Source organism: Colletotrichum paranaense, assembly GCF_030867605.1.
Source record: "Colletotrichum paranaense strain IMI 384185 chromosome Unknown Scaffold_3.1, whole genome shotgun sequence".
NCBI lineage: Eukaryota > Fungi > Ascomycota > Sordariomycetes > Glomerellales > Glomerellaceae > Colletotrichum > Colletotrichum paranaense.
The window spans coordinates 3,918,254-3,933,914 of NW_026848961.1; the positions used below are offsets into that span (position 1 = coordinate 3,918,254).

The 15,661-nt window shown below is 54.6% G+C and overlaps 3 protein-coding genes across 3 annotated transcripts; 2 read left to right on the plus strand and 1 right to left on the minus strand.

The window, feature by feature from the left end:
• Window positions 1–4,084: 4,084 nt before the first annotated feature.
• Window positions 4,085–4,548, plus strand: CPAR01_04888 (uncharacterized protein; the record flags this gene model as incomplete). Its single annotated transcript, XM_060489168.1, has 2 exons — window positions 4,085–4,258; window positions 4,315–4,548. The coding sequence occupies 2 exons, from the start codon at window positions 4,085–4,087 to the stop codon at window positions 4,546–4,548; spliced, it is 408 nt and encodes a 135-aa protein (XP_060353374.1).
• A 2,686-nt stretch (window positions 4,549–7,234) lies between these two features.
• Window positions 7,235–9,204, plus strand: CPAR01_04889 (tafazzin; the record flags this gene model as incomplete). Its single annotated transcript, XM_060489169.1, has 3 exons — window positions 7,235–7,273; window positions 7,378–7,705; window positions 7,868–9,204. 3 exons carry the CDS (start codon window positions 7,235–7,237, stop codon window positions 9,202–9,204), a joined length of 1,704 nt encoding a protein of 567 aa, XP_060353375.1.
• A 103-nt stretch (window positions 9,205–9,307) lies between these two features.
• On the minus strand, window positions 9,308–14,818 carry CPAR01_04890 (uncharacterized protein; the record flags this gene model as incomplete). Its single annotated transcript, XM_060489170.1, has 13 exons — window positions 9,308–9,548; window positions 9,705–10,805; window positions 10,869–11,034; window positions 11,107–11,171; window positions 11,223–11,273; window positions 11,333–11,404; window positions 11,470–11,593; window positions 11,658–12,008; window positions 12,069–12,234; window positions 12,285–12,458; window positions 12,511–13,256; window positions 13,314–13,530; window positions 13,592–14,818. 13 exons carry the CDS (start codon window positions 14,816–14,818, stop codon window positions 9,308–9,310), a joined length of 4,701 nt encoding a protein of 1,566 aa, XP_060353376.1.
• Between the last annotated feature and the right edge of the window lie 843 nt (window positions 14,819–15,661).

Below are 15,661 nucleotides of genomic sequence, written 5' to 3' on the forward strand. Positions count from 1 at the left end.
ATGGGCGTTTAGCGGACAATCCCGGCCATTGAGATCCAGGTGTTGGGATGACGTCCAGAGTTGACCGACACCCTGCGTTAAGTGCCGTTGGATTGGTTGAAACAAGTTGATAGTAGCGAATTCGTTGCGGAGGAGCTCTGACCTCGTGTCATCGGAACAATTGTATGCAGCCAGAGAACTTCAAGTCTAGGCTGACGACGATGGTGGAGGCAGCCTCACGTCTTCTACAGCCACACCAAAGACACGTTTGGCAAAAGTCGTGGTCTTGTTGAAGATCCACCACGTAGCTTTCGGCCCTAAAACCGCCCATGCGACCCAGCATCCTTTGGTGGCTTGTCTATGAGCACAACGCTCGAGCTGCCGCAGAATCGGTCCTGATGAACCATGATCAGACTCGACTTGCAGAGACGTGTCTCTGCCGGCCGAGACAGGCTCGCCACATGACACGTGCGATGAGAATAGGGTTTCGCCTTAACCTGGTTGACAGCTTGCCATCGGACCATTTCTCTCCACGGCGCTGTGTTCTTAGGTTGTCCGCGCTTACTTTGACTAGCGGCTTGAGTGACCGTACGAATACTGAACGCCTCTCCGAGGCTGGCAAGACCGAACTCATCATCCATGGAGCCGAAGCATGACAATGCAGGATTAGAACAAACTTGAGCCGTGCCTCTTCGTGAGGATCCAATGGGATGTCGCAATACCCGAGAATGGGAGAAAAGCAGGCAATGCTAATTCCAAACTGACCCAAAGATGGTACGGACCGGCCAATCTTTTGCCTGAGGTCGTCAATTCTAGTGTCGGGAAGATAGGCTCTGCACCTCGTGTTCAAAAGTGCAGACTCAATTTAGGCCGATGCGTTAGCTGACCAAGTCGTTTGTGCAGGTTCCCGCTGACTAGTCCAGAAAGATCTAGACAATTGTACCTGATGCGCGCGCCACCATACATGAGGCATGGAACCAACTTCATTGTTTCAGAAGTCTGATTTCCGGGTCTTTTCGGGCCACCGGACTGGCCGGTTGACTTATGGCCTGATATCCGCTGGAGGGAGAATCATTCCAGCAGGGCAGGGTTTGCATGTTGGACACTTTGCTGTACACAGCCAGAGCCACGGCCAGCACTCGTGAGACGAAGCTTGACCAAACGAAAGCCGATGGTCGAGGCTAATTAGTAAGTAGCTGGTCGAGGATGATCCAGTCACGTCGGATCGGGCCGCTCGAATTTAAGTGTGGCCGTTTCTTTGGCTCGTTTCAACGCCGTCGCCGCTGCTGCCGCTTCTACTGCTACTTCTGTTGCTACTACCGACGGGACGGCAGATGTGTGAGGGGGCGCTGACGATTGCTCTGTCGTGTCCAGCAGCATGTCATCGACATGTAAATCATAATGCAGCCCCCCCCCCCCCTCCGATTTGACTGTAGCTTATTTCTCCAGCAGCATGTGCCGGATTCTTCGTCGTCGCCTGCGAGATGGAAGTGTAAAAGGCACCATTTCCCCATGTTTCTTCCTTTGCCTGCTTCCAGAGATCAGATCTTGTGTGATGTGACGTATCACGGACACCAGGGTCCTCTCAGTGATGGGCAGACACCGGCTGAGTAGCAGAAGATTTGACGGCGGACTTGTTGCAGTAAAGAAAGATGTTGCTGTGGTTGTTGCTAATGGTCTGGCATGTACAAGGCCATAACAGGGGTTTCGGCGAGGGTGGTGACACAAGGAAGTGCCGGAAAATTTGGAGAATCGCGGGAATAGAAGATACTGCAATTAGAGGCTAGGCGGGATGCAAGACTCTGTTCCAAGAATGGTGTCTAGACGTCGTTGGTGTGCGTCTGCGGATTGATGCGATGCGCCTTTGAGGCATCCAGGCTATGTCGCAACTTTGTCAAGCATTCGACCTGGATAGGATCAGACCCCGTATCTAGAGGCTACAATAAACGCACAAGTTGAACATTTGGGGGTTGGAATGAATCGAATACAGGGCTGGCGAGCGATCCATCGTCTGAGAGGCGAGTGGAACGAGCTGAGGGCGGCATAAATATTGCATTGTCGTCTATCCATAGGTTTCTTGCTTTCGGCTTGACGAGCAGGCCCAGATACCTAGGTACCGATACGTATGCACAAAGCAGCTGTCGGTACGGAGTATTATGAATGCTTTCCTCGTTCAAGGGGACGACGTTGACTTGCTCCTAGGTGCCTTGTTGGAGATGATGAGCGCCATAGCTCGAGCAATCAATGAAATGCTGTACAGTGGTCAGCAAGGAGCCATGCATTTCAAGCCCCTCGAGCAAAGGAGGAAACAAACATGTAGGTACATGCGGTGTGGTGTGGCCGGCGGGCGTGGTCGATGACCAGTCGTTGACCAAGGTGGTCAAGAGAGCTTGCACTGTCTGGGATTGGTGACGAGGTGAGAAATGATGGCGGGAATTGGGATGGAGCTGACAGTACTGGAAAGGAAGGCTCTCACACGGTACGGTGTAGAAGTGGAGCCCTCAGGTGAATGTACCGATAGTCAAGTGGGTCTTCCAATTGGCTAGCGGGAGAGTGCCTCATTTACACGGCCCAGCCTGCATATCATCGACCTACACACGCCTACCTTACCTAAGGTACCTCATACCTACCTACCTAGTCTTCATCTTCACAACTGCAATATGTAAGGTAATATAATATGTGGTACGACACAATGCTGAGGTGGCATTGGGCTTCCATTGTCTACGACCTCTACCCGTACCTTACTCTTTGATCTCCGGTACGCCGAGTCGCCGACCAACATTGACTAAGCCCGGTAGACCTGACGCAGGCTGCCTGCCGGAACGAGCTGCTTCCTACCTACTTACCTTAAAGTACTATACTGCTCGCACACTGTGCCTTCCTGTGCCTCCGGCCCTATGAGGTAAAGGCAGGTAGGTACTCACACCCACGCCCTTGGTACATACATCTAAACTCTGCTCCTTGACTTGCAAGTTCCTCCAAGCTCTCAGACATCGTCTTCTTCACCTCACCTTACAGAAAAGCTCAACGAGATATCTGCTTGCCGTGGCTACCGCTGAATCTGTTTTTGGGCCTCATCCGATCCCTTGGCTCTCCTTTGCCTCGCTGCATCTCTCGCTGGCACTACCTCCCCGAGGCTCTTTCACCGACTCTTGAAAGGCACATTTACTCCTTAGCCATGCGGCATCGCGCCGCCATCGGCACTCTCTTCTCCCTTCGTTTCGTGTTTCTGGCCTTTTTCTGGCTCTTGCCTTGCTACACCAGTCTGAGTACCTTGTGCACGAATCTCTCAAGCCTCCTTCTGCACTGATACTTATCCGGAAACATTGTTTTTGCTGGACAAACACCCACCCCTTGGAGGCCGCAAAAACGCAAACCATGGCAACTATGCCGTCAAGAACCTAGAACAGGTCTGGTACCATGTCTTCGTCAGATCTCAGACAAGTTGAATCAATGCGACTGGTCTCGCTCCATTTTCCAACACTTTCGTAGCCTAAGCCGGCCATCAGCTCCAACATACAGATATCACAGCTATGTGACTCACCAACCAGCAGATCTCTCAAAACGAGGACTATGTTTTCATACTTTCGACAAGAGCAGCTACCCATACAGCATGTCTATTGAGAGTCCGGGTCATGGCCATGGCCATGGCCATACAGCATGATTATTAACCGGACCGTGTCCCGAACCCGCCCCATGTACTACTTTGTATCTCTAGGGCCTTTCTGGTACCATACGACGGCTTGCCACATGTTCTCTCTTTCGGTGTCATTATTGCCAAGTTATCTTGGGATAAGCCATGCCTCCGGATCACAATCTATCGCTGACTATTCGGGTCAGGCGTCCTGCTGCTGGTATCAACCCTACTTCTTCCCGGCCCAACATCCCAGGAATGTCTCGCAGGGCGGCCTACAGGACGACAGGAGAGCCAAACGGATCGTCTCTCTTACATATCCGGCCATCAACCCTTGCAAAGCAATAAGTATACACGGACCACTTCGACAATGTGACAGCAGCTACGGCGACTGTGAGGGACCGGGTCCTTTTCATCATCGGACACTCGGTAACAAAGAAGCAAGTATGCAGAGAGAGCTATCAAAAGGTTATGGCTCTGCTCCCCGGTCCCGCAGAAATCTCCCGCTATATGTGGCGTACGCGCCGCAGACTCGACAGGGTGTGGATTTCCAATGAGGCTTCTATCAGCAGGCTTTCTTGCCTGGATATGTACGAGACCTGTACAGAGGCGGGAGAAGACAAGGTGGAACAAAACCTGAAAGGAGTGACTACGTGACAGCGGCCTATCACTTCTCGTCTCATTCGACGCGGGCATCTAGGGTCTTGACTTGGCTTATAATGAGCCACCCCCGTCTCTCTACGGATTGCGACAGAAGGACCCGGTATGCTGGTTGCCTCGCGAAATTATCAAAAAGGCGGTCAAGAAAGAAATTTCCAGCTCTTGTTCTACGACGAGCAATCTCGTCAGCTCCAATCCCTCCATGCTCACTTTCCGATGTTCTCGCTGTCTTCGCGAAACTCGTCTCTCGCGCAAGGTCAACCCGGCAAGCGTAAGCTCCTAGTTGAAAAAGCGGGTTGGCCAAGGCGCCGTGAGACTACCGGCCTAGGTTTCTTTGCGCCATTCCAACGACAGGAAATTCTCTGTGACCTGGAGCCTAGGCCTCGTGACTACCGAGCATGCCATACCCCCTGCCGTTGCAGGACTGTACCCCTCGAGCCAGCAAAATTCATTCCAGGTGACACAAGAGGGCTTTGGCCGAAAGGGCTTCCACATCATGACAATATGGCAGTCGAAAAGAGAAAAGGAACTGGCAGTCTTAGGGAAGATATCCAGAATAACACACTCAGGATCCGATCGCTGTCTTTCGGTCTCGAGTGCCAGGCTCGTTCCGAAAAGCGCCAGCGTATCGCTCAAGACACCGGATTTGGTTGAGTCGTGGGTGGCATAGGCAAATCTTTGGGGGCCGATAACTCACATGTCGCAGATCGGATAGTGGTTGTTACTACCATGGTTGTTACGAGGCTACAAGGGGCACATGAGCATTCACCTTGGAGCCATTGCCTCGGGATCGTCACGACATCATGGGCTGTAACTGCGCATCTACCGAAAAGCCCCTCCTCGATGACCCCCTTACGGACAGGGTTTTCATCACGTTGCCTTTGACGTCGAATCTGGCCAATGTTGGAACACAGATTTCCGAATTTGTTCGCTTTCTCCTTCCAGATTGGGACTGTCAATCTCGAATTGTCAAACGTATAAGACTCCGTCAGCAAGCCTTTTTGCCACCAAGCGCCACCTCATGTTTCGTCTCCATGACCGGGCCCCTGACCATGTTGTGTAAGGCTTCTTACCTCCCCGCTGAAGGCCTCCTTCACAACACGAAAGGGTGATTGGTAAAGGATCAGGACCGGTCGATCACCCAGGTTACCCGCCCCGGTTGCCCTCGGGCATCCCTGAATACCGTCCCAGACTATCCACAAATCTCCATCTGCGGGCTAGCAGCATGCTCCTGACCTGCCTGACGTCTTAAGCGTACAAGAGTACCAGAATTTAATATGTCGCGCCATTGGCAAAAGTCAACGACGAACACCGTGTGCATCCGAGACGCACGTTGTTCAGCAGGCCAGTTTCAGGCCCGCCTGTCAGGAGCCTGCCAAGGGCTTTTGTGGATGCAACGTTGGACGGGCCCTTAATGATAGATCCATGGATCCATCGGCTACCGGGCCCTTTGGATGTCGAGGCAAGCTCTGCCACGCTTTTGACGTGGCTTACCTGGCTGGGGTATCATAACAACTCTGGCTTCGTACGCCAACATCTGGGTCTAAGGGAAGGCCTAGCCCTCGATGAGGTCAAAATGATGCGATATCTTCAACAGGCTGCTGACTCGTGATTGTGATAGCCCAATAGGATGACGTGAGGAAAGTCAATCCGATAGAGCCAGCTGTGCGGCTACCCGATCTTCAAGGCGCGTAGCAAGAAGATAGACCACCTTGCCCGGCTACCACGATGTTCCTAATATGGATCCATCACTGATTCGAGACAATCGTTGACAGCAACAGCTGAAAAGACAAGACAGGCAGCCTATTTCAAGCCCTGGATAGGCCCAAGAAGGTCACACAAACACTATCTAGCCACGAGGGCGGATTTGGCGAATATGATGAGTTGTGATATAGCGGCTTCTTGCATCGAAACTGCCATAATAAGCCAGTCCCAGATAAGAGGATGGTTCGAGGTTCAATGGTTCTAGGTATCGCCATCCATCCGTCGGTGCTGGTGGCGTCCATGACATGCATTGCTCACCAGTCACGCCCCGCATTAGAGTGAATGCTTCATGGACAGATGCTAGGCAATAATCTCTCCTCTTGGAATTCTCTGTTGAAACATTACACGAAATAGGGGTGACACAAAGCTGGCGGACGCAGTCTTAAACTCTAAGGTGTTGTTAGGTCTAGCGGCAGTCGAGTTTGCCAGGCGAGGACCTTTTCCTCACATTGCTCTATAGTAAAAAGTGATGGACAGAGACAATAAAAGTTGATTGGGAGACGAGGGGGGGGGGGGGTTGGAGGGCCAGAAGCCCGTCAGTCGGGCCGTAGAGGTTGTTGTTGTTTTGTGGAAGGGGGCCCGAGTCAATTTCATTCCTGTAAGTCAAGGTAGTACCTTACTTTAGGTCTGAGGTATCGGAAGTGGGTCAAGCCACAAGGTCGTGGATTGTCAATTGTTCAGGACCTGCCGAGCCGTCGACCGGCAGAGCGGGTCTTGCCCGTGTCCGGGCCGGGGCACCTTCTTCGCACATCCGAACGCTCAGACCATGCGTTTGCCCCAAGGTGGAAAGGTCCTGCTCTGGCGTGCTCTGCCCTTGCCGCCCGACTCATTCAGTGATTCAGCACGCACTGAGCAAGGGCACTTGGGAGTCTGGGATTTGGAAGTCCGTGTAAAACCGGGACTCACCTCAGGCTGAGAGTCGCTGGACGCCTGGAGTGGAGGGGAAAGCAGCGTGCGTATTAGCGCTTGTGGGCGGATCCAGTTGGCAACTGGCGGAAGCTGACAAACAACAAAAACGAGGCGCATGAGGGGTGCTTAGGTGCTGCTTCTCTCCCATTTGCGGCATGACGTTTGTAACGTTTCCCCCCCTTCCAAGCCACGCTACGGCCCTTATTCGATCCTAAAAAAGCTACTACCTAATTAGGGCATCAATTAATTCTTTGGTGAGCAACACCTGGCACCGGGGAAAGCGATGCAATGACTCTGCCGTTCTCACCTCGCTCTGCAGCTTACTGTGTATGCTTGCTGACTGACTGACCAGATTGCCTTGTGACTCACAGCAGAAAACAAGACCTGAGCAACTGGCGACTCATCTCGTTGTTGCTGACGCTTGCCCCAAGGCGGATGCAAAAGGCGGAAACAACATTCCAGAGTACAGGGAGTACATAGCAGACAAAGCCGCGCCCGCTAGAAGCTTGTTTGTTCTGCTCTGCTCTGCAACAACAACCATCATCGACGACAACGAAGAGAAACCTACCGTACCTGGCTTCTCCACCCCCGCCTACACCTCCCATCCGGAAGCCTCCTCACACAGCTTCCCCCTTCCTTACCTTACATTCATCTCTCACCCGGGCATGACTAAGAAAAGGCATCAAGCGTTATACTCGAAGCCGCAGTCAACTGCACCGTCTTCATTGGGTGCCTCAGCTTCAGCCTCTTCTTCTACTCGTAAGTCCAATTACAACCCCACGCCCATCGCGCACACCCCCCGGGCCGCGGCCCCTCCTCTTCCTCCTCTCCTCTCTTCTCTCTATCCCATCCTCCCCTTTCCTCTCTCACCGAGCTCCTTTCCGTGACGTCGCTTCGGCCACTGACAATGTTGCAACACAGAGACCCAACGTAGGGGCGTCAACGAACTTTTGGCTGATCTTCGCCGATCATCCTCCCGTGCTACCCCGACAGCATCAGCAGCAGCATCGGCAGCGACCACGCCCACCGTCCCGCCCGCTCTCCGACAGATCCTCCAGATCCCAGAGACGCCTCCGCCGGCCCCCAGGCGTGTCCCAAGATTCGACGCCACAGGCAGACGAGTACCACCAGGCCCGCCACCTCCACGCAGCTGGTTATCACCATCCAGCCATGTCCAGCGCGCACACGCGACCGCCGCCCACCGCGGCGCCCAGGCCATGGAGGGCCTGCCTGGCACATACGAGCCGGACAAGGGCAGCCTGATGGATCTCGTCCTCCGAAGGATGGCCTTGAACTGGGAGCTTCATAAGGATTACGATCGGTACTACTTGCACACGCTGCCCAGCCGCGTCAGGGCCTCGTTGGCAAAGTATGTTGGCGTATGGTACGAGGGCGGAGCATCCGCTACAGACCTGCACAACATTCTGATTCCTCCTGCGACGCACGACGGCCAGCAGCCACTTGACGTCGATAGCCTGGTGTCCCTGAACAACGACGTCTACTCCCTCGACCTGACTGGCTCGGTGGGCCACTCCATGTCCGTCAGGGAGTTGGCCGACGTGCTGTTCCCACAGCAGCTGGCGAGCGCCGCCGAGGCCGTGCAGGATTCCTGGGACACAGCAGAGGCGCCCTCGCTCCCGCCGAAGCTTCTCCCCAATATCACGCATCTCTGCCTCACCGTCGCCCCTAGCGCACAGCAAGGCGGCGGGATGCCCGGCGTATCGTGGAAGCAGCTCCTCTCGCTCGCGGCGAAGCTGCCCACGCTCACGCACTTGAGCCTAGCGTACTGGCCCGAGCCGTCGCTGACGCCCAACGCAAAGTTCTCCAAGATTGTCTCATCTGACGGCCGCGCCGAGAGTTATTCAGGCACGGGGGCGTACGCGCATACCCTGGACGATGACTGGTCCGAAGCCGTCATTCTGCTGAGGAAGCTGAGCAAGTCCCTCTACGGGCTCGAGTATCTCGACCTCACAGGCTGTGGGGCGTGGTTCAAGGCGCTCATGGCCAACGTTGACGGAGACCACATCGACTGGACCGGGCCATGGGGCAAAGTAACAAAGCTGAAGTTGAGGTATGGGTATGAGATCGGCGTAGACACACCGATTGCGGACCACGAGAGGTTCCGTGAGGCGGCGCACATGGCAAAGGCGATTGAGAAGTACATTGTAGCGCAAAGAGCTGGAAAGGGGAGATTTATCAACGTGGATAGTGATCCGATAGAGGATGCGCAAATGCCGTTGATGCCGTTTATATTTTGAAGAGATAGGAAATCAAGTTACAAATTATTCCCAACACAAATTCTCGAGTATTCAGTCCTCTCCCAATTCAAAGTGCATTCAACATCGTGTACCATAGGTTTCCTCATTCATCTTGTCCACCAGCCTGCCGCCGACTTGCATCCCACAGCTCCCTGAACTTGCCCCGTCCCTGGCTCAACAGGTCCCGGGGGTTCCCGACCTCGACGACGCGGCCCTTGTCGAGGACCACGACGCGGTCAAAGTCGACGACCGTGTCTAGCCTGTGGGCGATGGCGATGATTGTGTGGTGTTTGAATTCGTCGCGGATGAGGTCCTTGACCATGCGCTCCGTGTGAGCGTCGACGCTGTGTAGGTAGGTATTTGTCAGCGTTCCGGCTCTCAGAGTTGGAATAGAATAGGGGCGGATGGGTAACGATGAGTAACAGTATATGGGAGGAGGGGGTTAGCATGAAGGGGAAAGGGGAGAGGGGAAAGGAAAAGGAAAAGGAAATGTGCTTTACCTGCTCGTCGCCTCATCTAAGAGGAGGACCCGTCCGACATCTTTTCTGAGCACCGCCCGCGCGAGGAAGAAGAGCTGTCTCTGCCCGTGACTCAGCGCCTCTTCCGCGAACTGGGCCTCGAGTCCGCCGTTTTCGCGGATGGTATCCCACAGACCGACGCGGGTCAGGGCGGAGACGAGGATGTTTTCGGCGGCGGCGGCGGCATCGGCATCAGCATCGGATACTAAACCCAGCGGATCGAGGTTCTGGCGAACCGTGCCCGGCAAGACGAATTGGTCCTGGGTGATGGCGACGAGGGCCGATCGTAAGGGCAGGAGGGGCAGGGCGTCGAGGGGGACCCCGTCGATGGAGATGTTGCCGGAGGAGAGGGGGAGGAGGCGCAGGAGGGCGAGGAGGAGGGAGGATTTGCCGCTTCCTGTGCGGCCTACGATGCCGACTTTGGAGCCGGCGGGGATGGAGAGGGATATGCCGTCCAGGGCTTTTGTGGTGGTTCTCCCGGGATGGGTGCCTTGGTTGTCGGGTTTGGGCTCTGGGCGTGTCTGCTGCTGCTCGTACGAAGCTACGATGTTGTTTATCTCGATGGCGCCGCGGGAGGGCCAGCCGTGGACGATTGTGGCCTCTGGGCTCTGCTGCCCTCCGGCGGCAGACCGAATCATCAGTGCCTCCCTCCTGAGCGCATCCGCCTCGGTCTCGTCCGGCGTCTCCTCGGCAAAGTTCTTAATACGGGCGACCGCGCCGATGGAGGTCTCGAGCGAGGTCCAGAACTGGATGAGCAGCTTGAGCGTTTCCGTGAAGGAGATGAGCTGGACGAGGGAGACGCCCGTGAGGGCGACCGAGACGGTGTCGCGGAGATGGACGGCGAGGCCGACGACGAGGAGGGCGAGCGCCGTGGTGGTGAGGTCGAGGACGAGGGTGAGCCACTGCTGGGTGAGGAGGAGGATGTAAAAGGGGCGTTGGGAGCGGTCTATGAGGGCGTGGGCGTGGGTTACGGAGGGGTGTGTGAGGGCTTGGGCGCGGATTGTGGGCAGGCCTGAGAGGGTTTCGAGGAAGTGGGTGCTTTTGGAGAGGCTCTGGTTAGCTTTTTCTTTTTCATCGCCTAGACTTGGAAGATGAGGATCTAGGGGTTTGGTGTTAGGGAGGAGAGAGAGAGAAATGGAGACTTACTAGACGGGGGCTTTTTCTTCGAGGTCTAAGAGGCGGAGTTGGCGGGAGGTGCGGAGGTATGCGCGTTGGATGTAGTAGAAGATGAGGATTAGGACGGGGAAGCTGATGGCGATGTACCATGAGGCGGAAGCTATGAGAAATGCTTTGCCGACGCAGGTGAAGAAGCCTGTTGATGATGCTCGGGTTAGATGCTGCCGCCTTGTTTTTCAGACCAGAGAAAAGGGTGAGTATGGCTTACTTGCGAGCGAAATCACAAGAGCCAGGGGAAGGCTCCTGTCTATCAGACCTACGTCTTGCGAAAATCTAGGATGTGTTAATACCATGGGAATGAGGGCGGCGTGAACGCAAGCTTACCGGGTGGTGATGGATCCAGTATCTGTTTTCGTGAACAGAGATAGGGGCGCGCTTGACGAAACATTAGAATTCATGATCTATCGTATGAGGGGTTTACGGACGGTACTCACTGCATGACGGCTTTGAGTAGACGCTGGTGTAGACTGATGCCCGACTTTGAAGCGACAGGAACAAGAACAAACCTGAAAGAACGAAGTCGTCAACTTGGGGTGCCTCTCAACTCAAAGAGAGAAAGCTTCTATTTTACCAGATGAGTACGGCAAAACACAACACACCGCTGATTTGGAAAGCGGCATACACCCCGAGGTAGTAGGCATTATGGCTCGCTGGACTTTCTGCTTGAGAGTCCGTCCAGAACTTCAACCATACGGCTGGTCTCATATATTAGACATGCTTTTGTCGAGGAGGTCCTATTAATGGGTTGTTGAGACTTACTCGGAAACGTAGAAAAGAATGCCCACGTCACCTCCAAGACCATCAAGACGGCCACGAGAGCGGCGCCAACGCTACCAAAGTAATAGCCGTAGACACTCCAGTCGCCTAGCTGTCGTCTCTTGTCATCCTGGTCTTTCAATACCTTGGCGCTCTTCTCTACCGGGGCGTCACGAACAGTCCCGTCTGCAAGCTCTTCTGACTCGGGGATGCTCTCGTCCTGTTCCTCGGTATTGGTGGAGATGAGACTTGAGACGTAGCCCCCAGCCTTTCGACAATCCTCAAAATTTCCTTTCTCTACTACTTTGCCGCTCTCGAGGGCGATGATCATATCTGACTGGGATAGAAAGCTCACTACACCTGCTTATTAGCATTATGTATCATAAAGGGTGATGAGTATTGAGAAGTTGATACCTGACTGAGTCGCAAGCACAATCGTGGTTCCCCAACATCGGAGAATTCCATTCTTGGCACTGAAGACGCGCTGGAACACTGCCCTGGCCGTATGGTTATCAAGCCCGCTGAAGATGTCGTCAAATAGAGCGATTCGAGGGCGTGAATAGATGGCTCTGGCAAGTGCCTATGCCTAGTTAGTCGAAGGAGGTGAATCCAGCTAATGAATTGACATACGACACGCTGCTTTTGACCACCACTTAAAGCAATCCCCTTGCTTCCGATCAATGTCTCGTCTCCATCCGGGAGCTGAGCGAGGTCCTTCTCAAGATCACACGCCTGGAGAACTTGCTGATATAGTTTATGATCAAAGTCAGAGAAGCAGATGATGTTCTTTCGAATGGTGCCGTTCTGAAAATCCAGTTAGTGATGCTGTTATATCCTGCCCCGGAAGTTCACTCACAACGAGCCAGGAGCTCTGCTCACACCAAGAGATGCGATCGCTGGACAGGGCAACTGTTCCAGTGACGTGTGGCAGTTCACCGAGGAGACCTTTGAGAAGTGTACTTTTCCCGGATGCAACAGGTCCCACGAGCATGACGAGTTGGCCCTTTGATATGTCGAAACCCATTAATTCAACGGCGGGAACCGTTTCGGGCTTCCACGCCAACGTCACGTCTTTCACGCGAATAGCGATCGTGCCTCCGGACTTGGTATCTGTTGATACCTGCCCTTTGCGGCTTTCCAGATTCTGGAGTCGCACATCTTGAGCGTCGGAGCTCGTACCTCCAGAATATCTAGCGGGTGAGTTCGACGGAAAATCTCGATACTCTGTCCGCGGCGGTTCACACAAGTACTTTTCGATGCGGTTGAAGCACCCCAGAGCCGCACTCATGTCGAGCACGACCTCGAACATCCAAAACAGCGGCTGGGCCAGCAGGATGATCAACGATAACGCGGCGAAGAGCTTCGTGGCGTCGAGACCTTGCCCATTTTTGGAGGCAATCGTCGTGTACATGGCAAAGGCCACGACGGGGGCGATCATCAGGGGCACTTGGGCGACGGCGGACGTGACGGCGCCGATCACGCGGAAGGGGGTCGCCGCTCGCATCTCGGCGAGCCGGAGATCGGCCAGAGTCTGGGAGAGTTTCTGGGTCAGGCCTGACATTTTGATGCTCTTGATGTGGCCTATCATGGCCGACGTGATGCCTTTGAAGGAGAGTCAGCTAAGAATGTTTTTTTATCAGGGAGGAGGATGCTACAGACCGATGCGCTTCTGAACCTTCTCGACCCAAATGACCTGGTACTTTTGAGCAGAGGGTGCGAGGAATACGGTGGCACCCAGCGCGAAGACTGACACGATGATCGGACCAGAGGCCGCATAGCCGAGGTGAGTGCTGAGAATCCATGTGGCGAGGGCGATTTGAATGGTGTTGGCCCAGAACTCGTGAATTTCGCGCCAAGCACGAATGATAGCTTCAACCTAAGTGACGAAAGTCAGTACTGATGTCGATGATGGGAGGTGAAAAACTGCCATGACTTACATCGGTCGACATGAGGGTCACAGCTGCAGAGTCGTCTCCTGGAGCGACACGCAACTCTGTCGTCTTGGTATAGATGGCAGCGACCAATACGCCCCGTAGCATGGTCAGGCACCGGAAAGCGGCGTGCCAGTAGAAGCTCGAGGAGATGGAAATGCCCAGGTACACGAGCCCATAGGCACCAACGAGACCGTAGCCGTAGTTGGCCGTCTCGGACGGGTTCTGCAAAAAGTCGAGGAACCGATTCAGGATCAGGGGCTGGCAAATGGTGAAGCCGAGCAGAAAGAGCCTGGGTAGGACCACTGCCAGCAACTGCCATCTCAGCGTGACGATGCACGTCCTTATGAGACGGTACTTGGACGATGATCGTGATGCTTCACTAGGCTGGCCGTCGCCGCCCGTCGAGACGCTCGACGGGGGCGACTTGCTCCAGTGAAGCCAGAACCTCTCATTCAGCGCAGCAGCCGACATGGACCCGTCCAGGACGAACAGGTCCAGCGGCTTCAGGAGACGACGGAATCCCGTCAGCAGCAGCGGCGTAAGCCACCAAAAGAGACCGCGGCTGTAGATGCCGCTGGTCTCCTCGGGGCTGTACGACGACGATGGCGACGGCACGAGATATCGCGTCTTCTCCTGGGCTTCGAGGATCACGATGGCCGCCTTGCACGCGAAGGACGCGGCGAAGACAGCGCTGATGGCGACGCTTAGGTGCGACAGCCACATGGTGCGGAGGATGGCTCCGTCCAGCACCAGGGACACGAGGATATATGTATTCAGGATGGACGAAGGCTTAAGGCTCTTCGCGTGTTCTATGTACGAGAGTCCGGCAAACATGACGGTGGCCGCGAAAGACGCGCACGAGGCGGCGATGGAGACGGCGCGCAGACGGCTTCCGCTGCTACTGGCCCCTTCCCCGCCCCCGACGACGACGATGTCGCCGCGGTGGTGCGTTACCCACAAACCTATGAGAACCAGTTGCAGGATGGCGAGGAGGGCGATGGCGGCCTGTTTGGTTAGACAGAGCGTGGTGCCGTTGACGGCGTAGGGAAGTTTGCCGAGGTGGCGGAACCGGAGGGGCGCGATGAGAATGAGGAGCGAGGCGGGGAGTATGGTGAAGAGACATTGTTCAAACGTCAGGGTAAAGTCGAAACCGTCGCGACAGTGCTGGACGATTGGTCCAAAAGCATCGTCGGCAGTGAGGGAACAGCCGTCAGAGGTTGAGTTGGCCATGATGAGTGTGGTATTCAATGACGGTAGAAATAGTCAGGAATTGTTTTGAAGAAGCAAATGAGCGAGACTGAAAGGGCATGAGGGGGATGGCTCGTTTTAAGGAACGGGAAATTAAGCTACACGTTGCGGCACAGTCAGCCAAAGAGTGTTCCCCTGAGACAAGTCTGTTTGAGGAAGGTAGATAAGCAGAAAGACTAAGTTGGCTAGCGGTATTCATCAGGTGACAGCAGAAGAGATGAATGAAACTAACAGCACTCAAGAATTGGACAGAATAGTGAAGCTATCCGCAACACCACATACTGCAGCTATCTCGACTGTGGTCTTCTGCTTTGGACAACGGTGCCAAAAATGGACAGAGTCAGTTCCTCTTTGCTCCCGGTGGAGTGACGATCTAGCCTGGAACGAATGCTTCCAGAGAGTCAAGGGTCAAATCAGAGTTTAGCGCTGGCCAAGCTGGGGGACTCATGGTCCCCTGGGGCTACGGGTACGGTGACTGCACCAGGAGACAAAGAATAGAACATACCTTGAGCCTCCACAGGCGGCAAACGACCTCAGAAGCAAGACCCTGAAGAGTCTTGACTGGTTATGGAGGCTCCAAAACTTGCTGTCGCATCCTTGTTGGTCTCCTGTTCTTGTTGTTCTCGTCCAAACAGGTTTCCCGGGTGTCATCCGATGGCCGGCTGGTGACGGGGCCCTGTCACCCTCGTTGAAAGGGTACGTACTCTGTATACATCCAATAGTGTACCTTAGGTCTAAGCGTAGCCCCCAATCGGGAAAGAAATGCTGTGGCTCAGTAGCCGTAGAAAGACCGATGACGTAAACTTGGATATCGTCCTACACAGT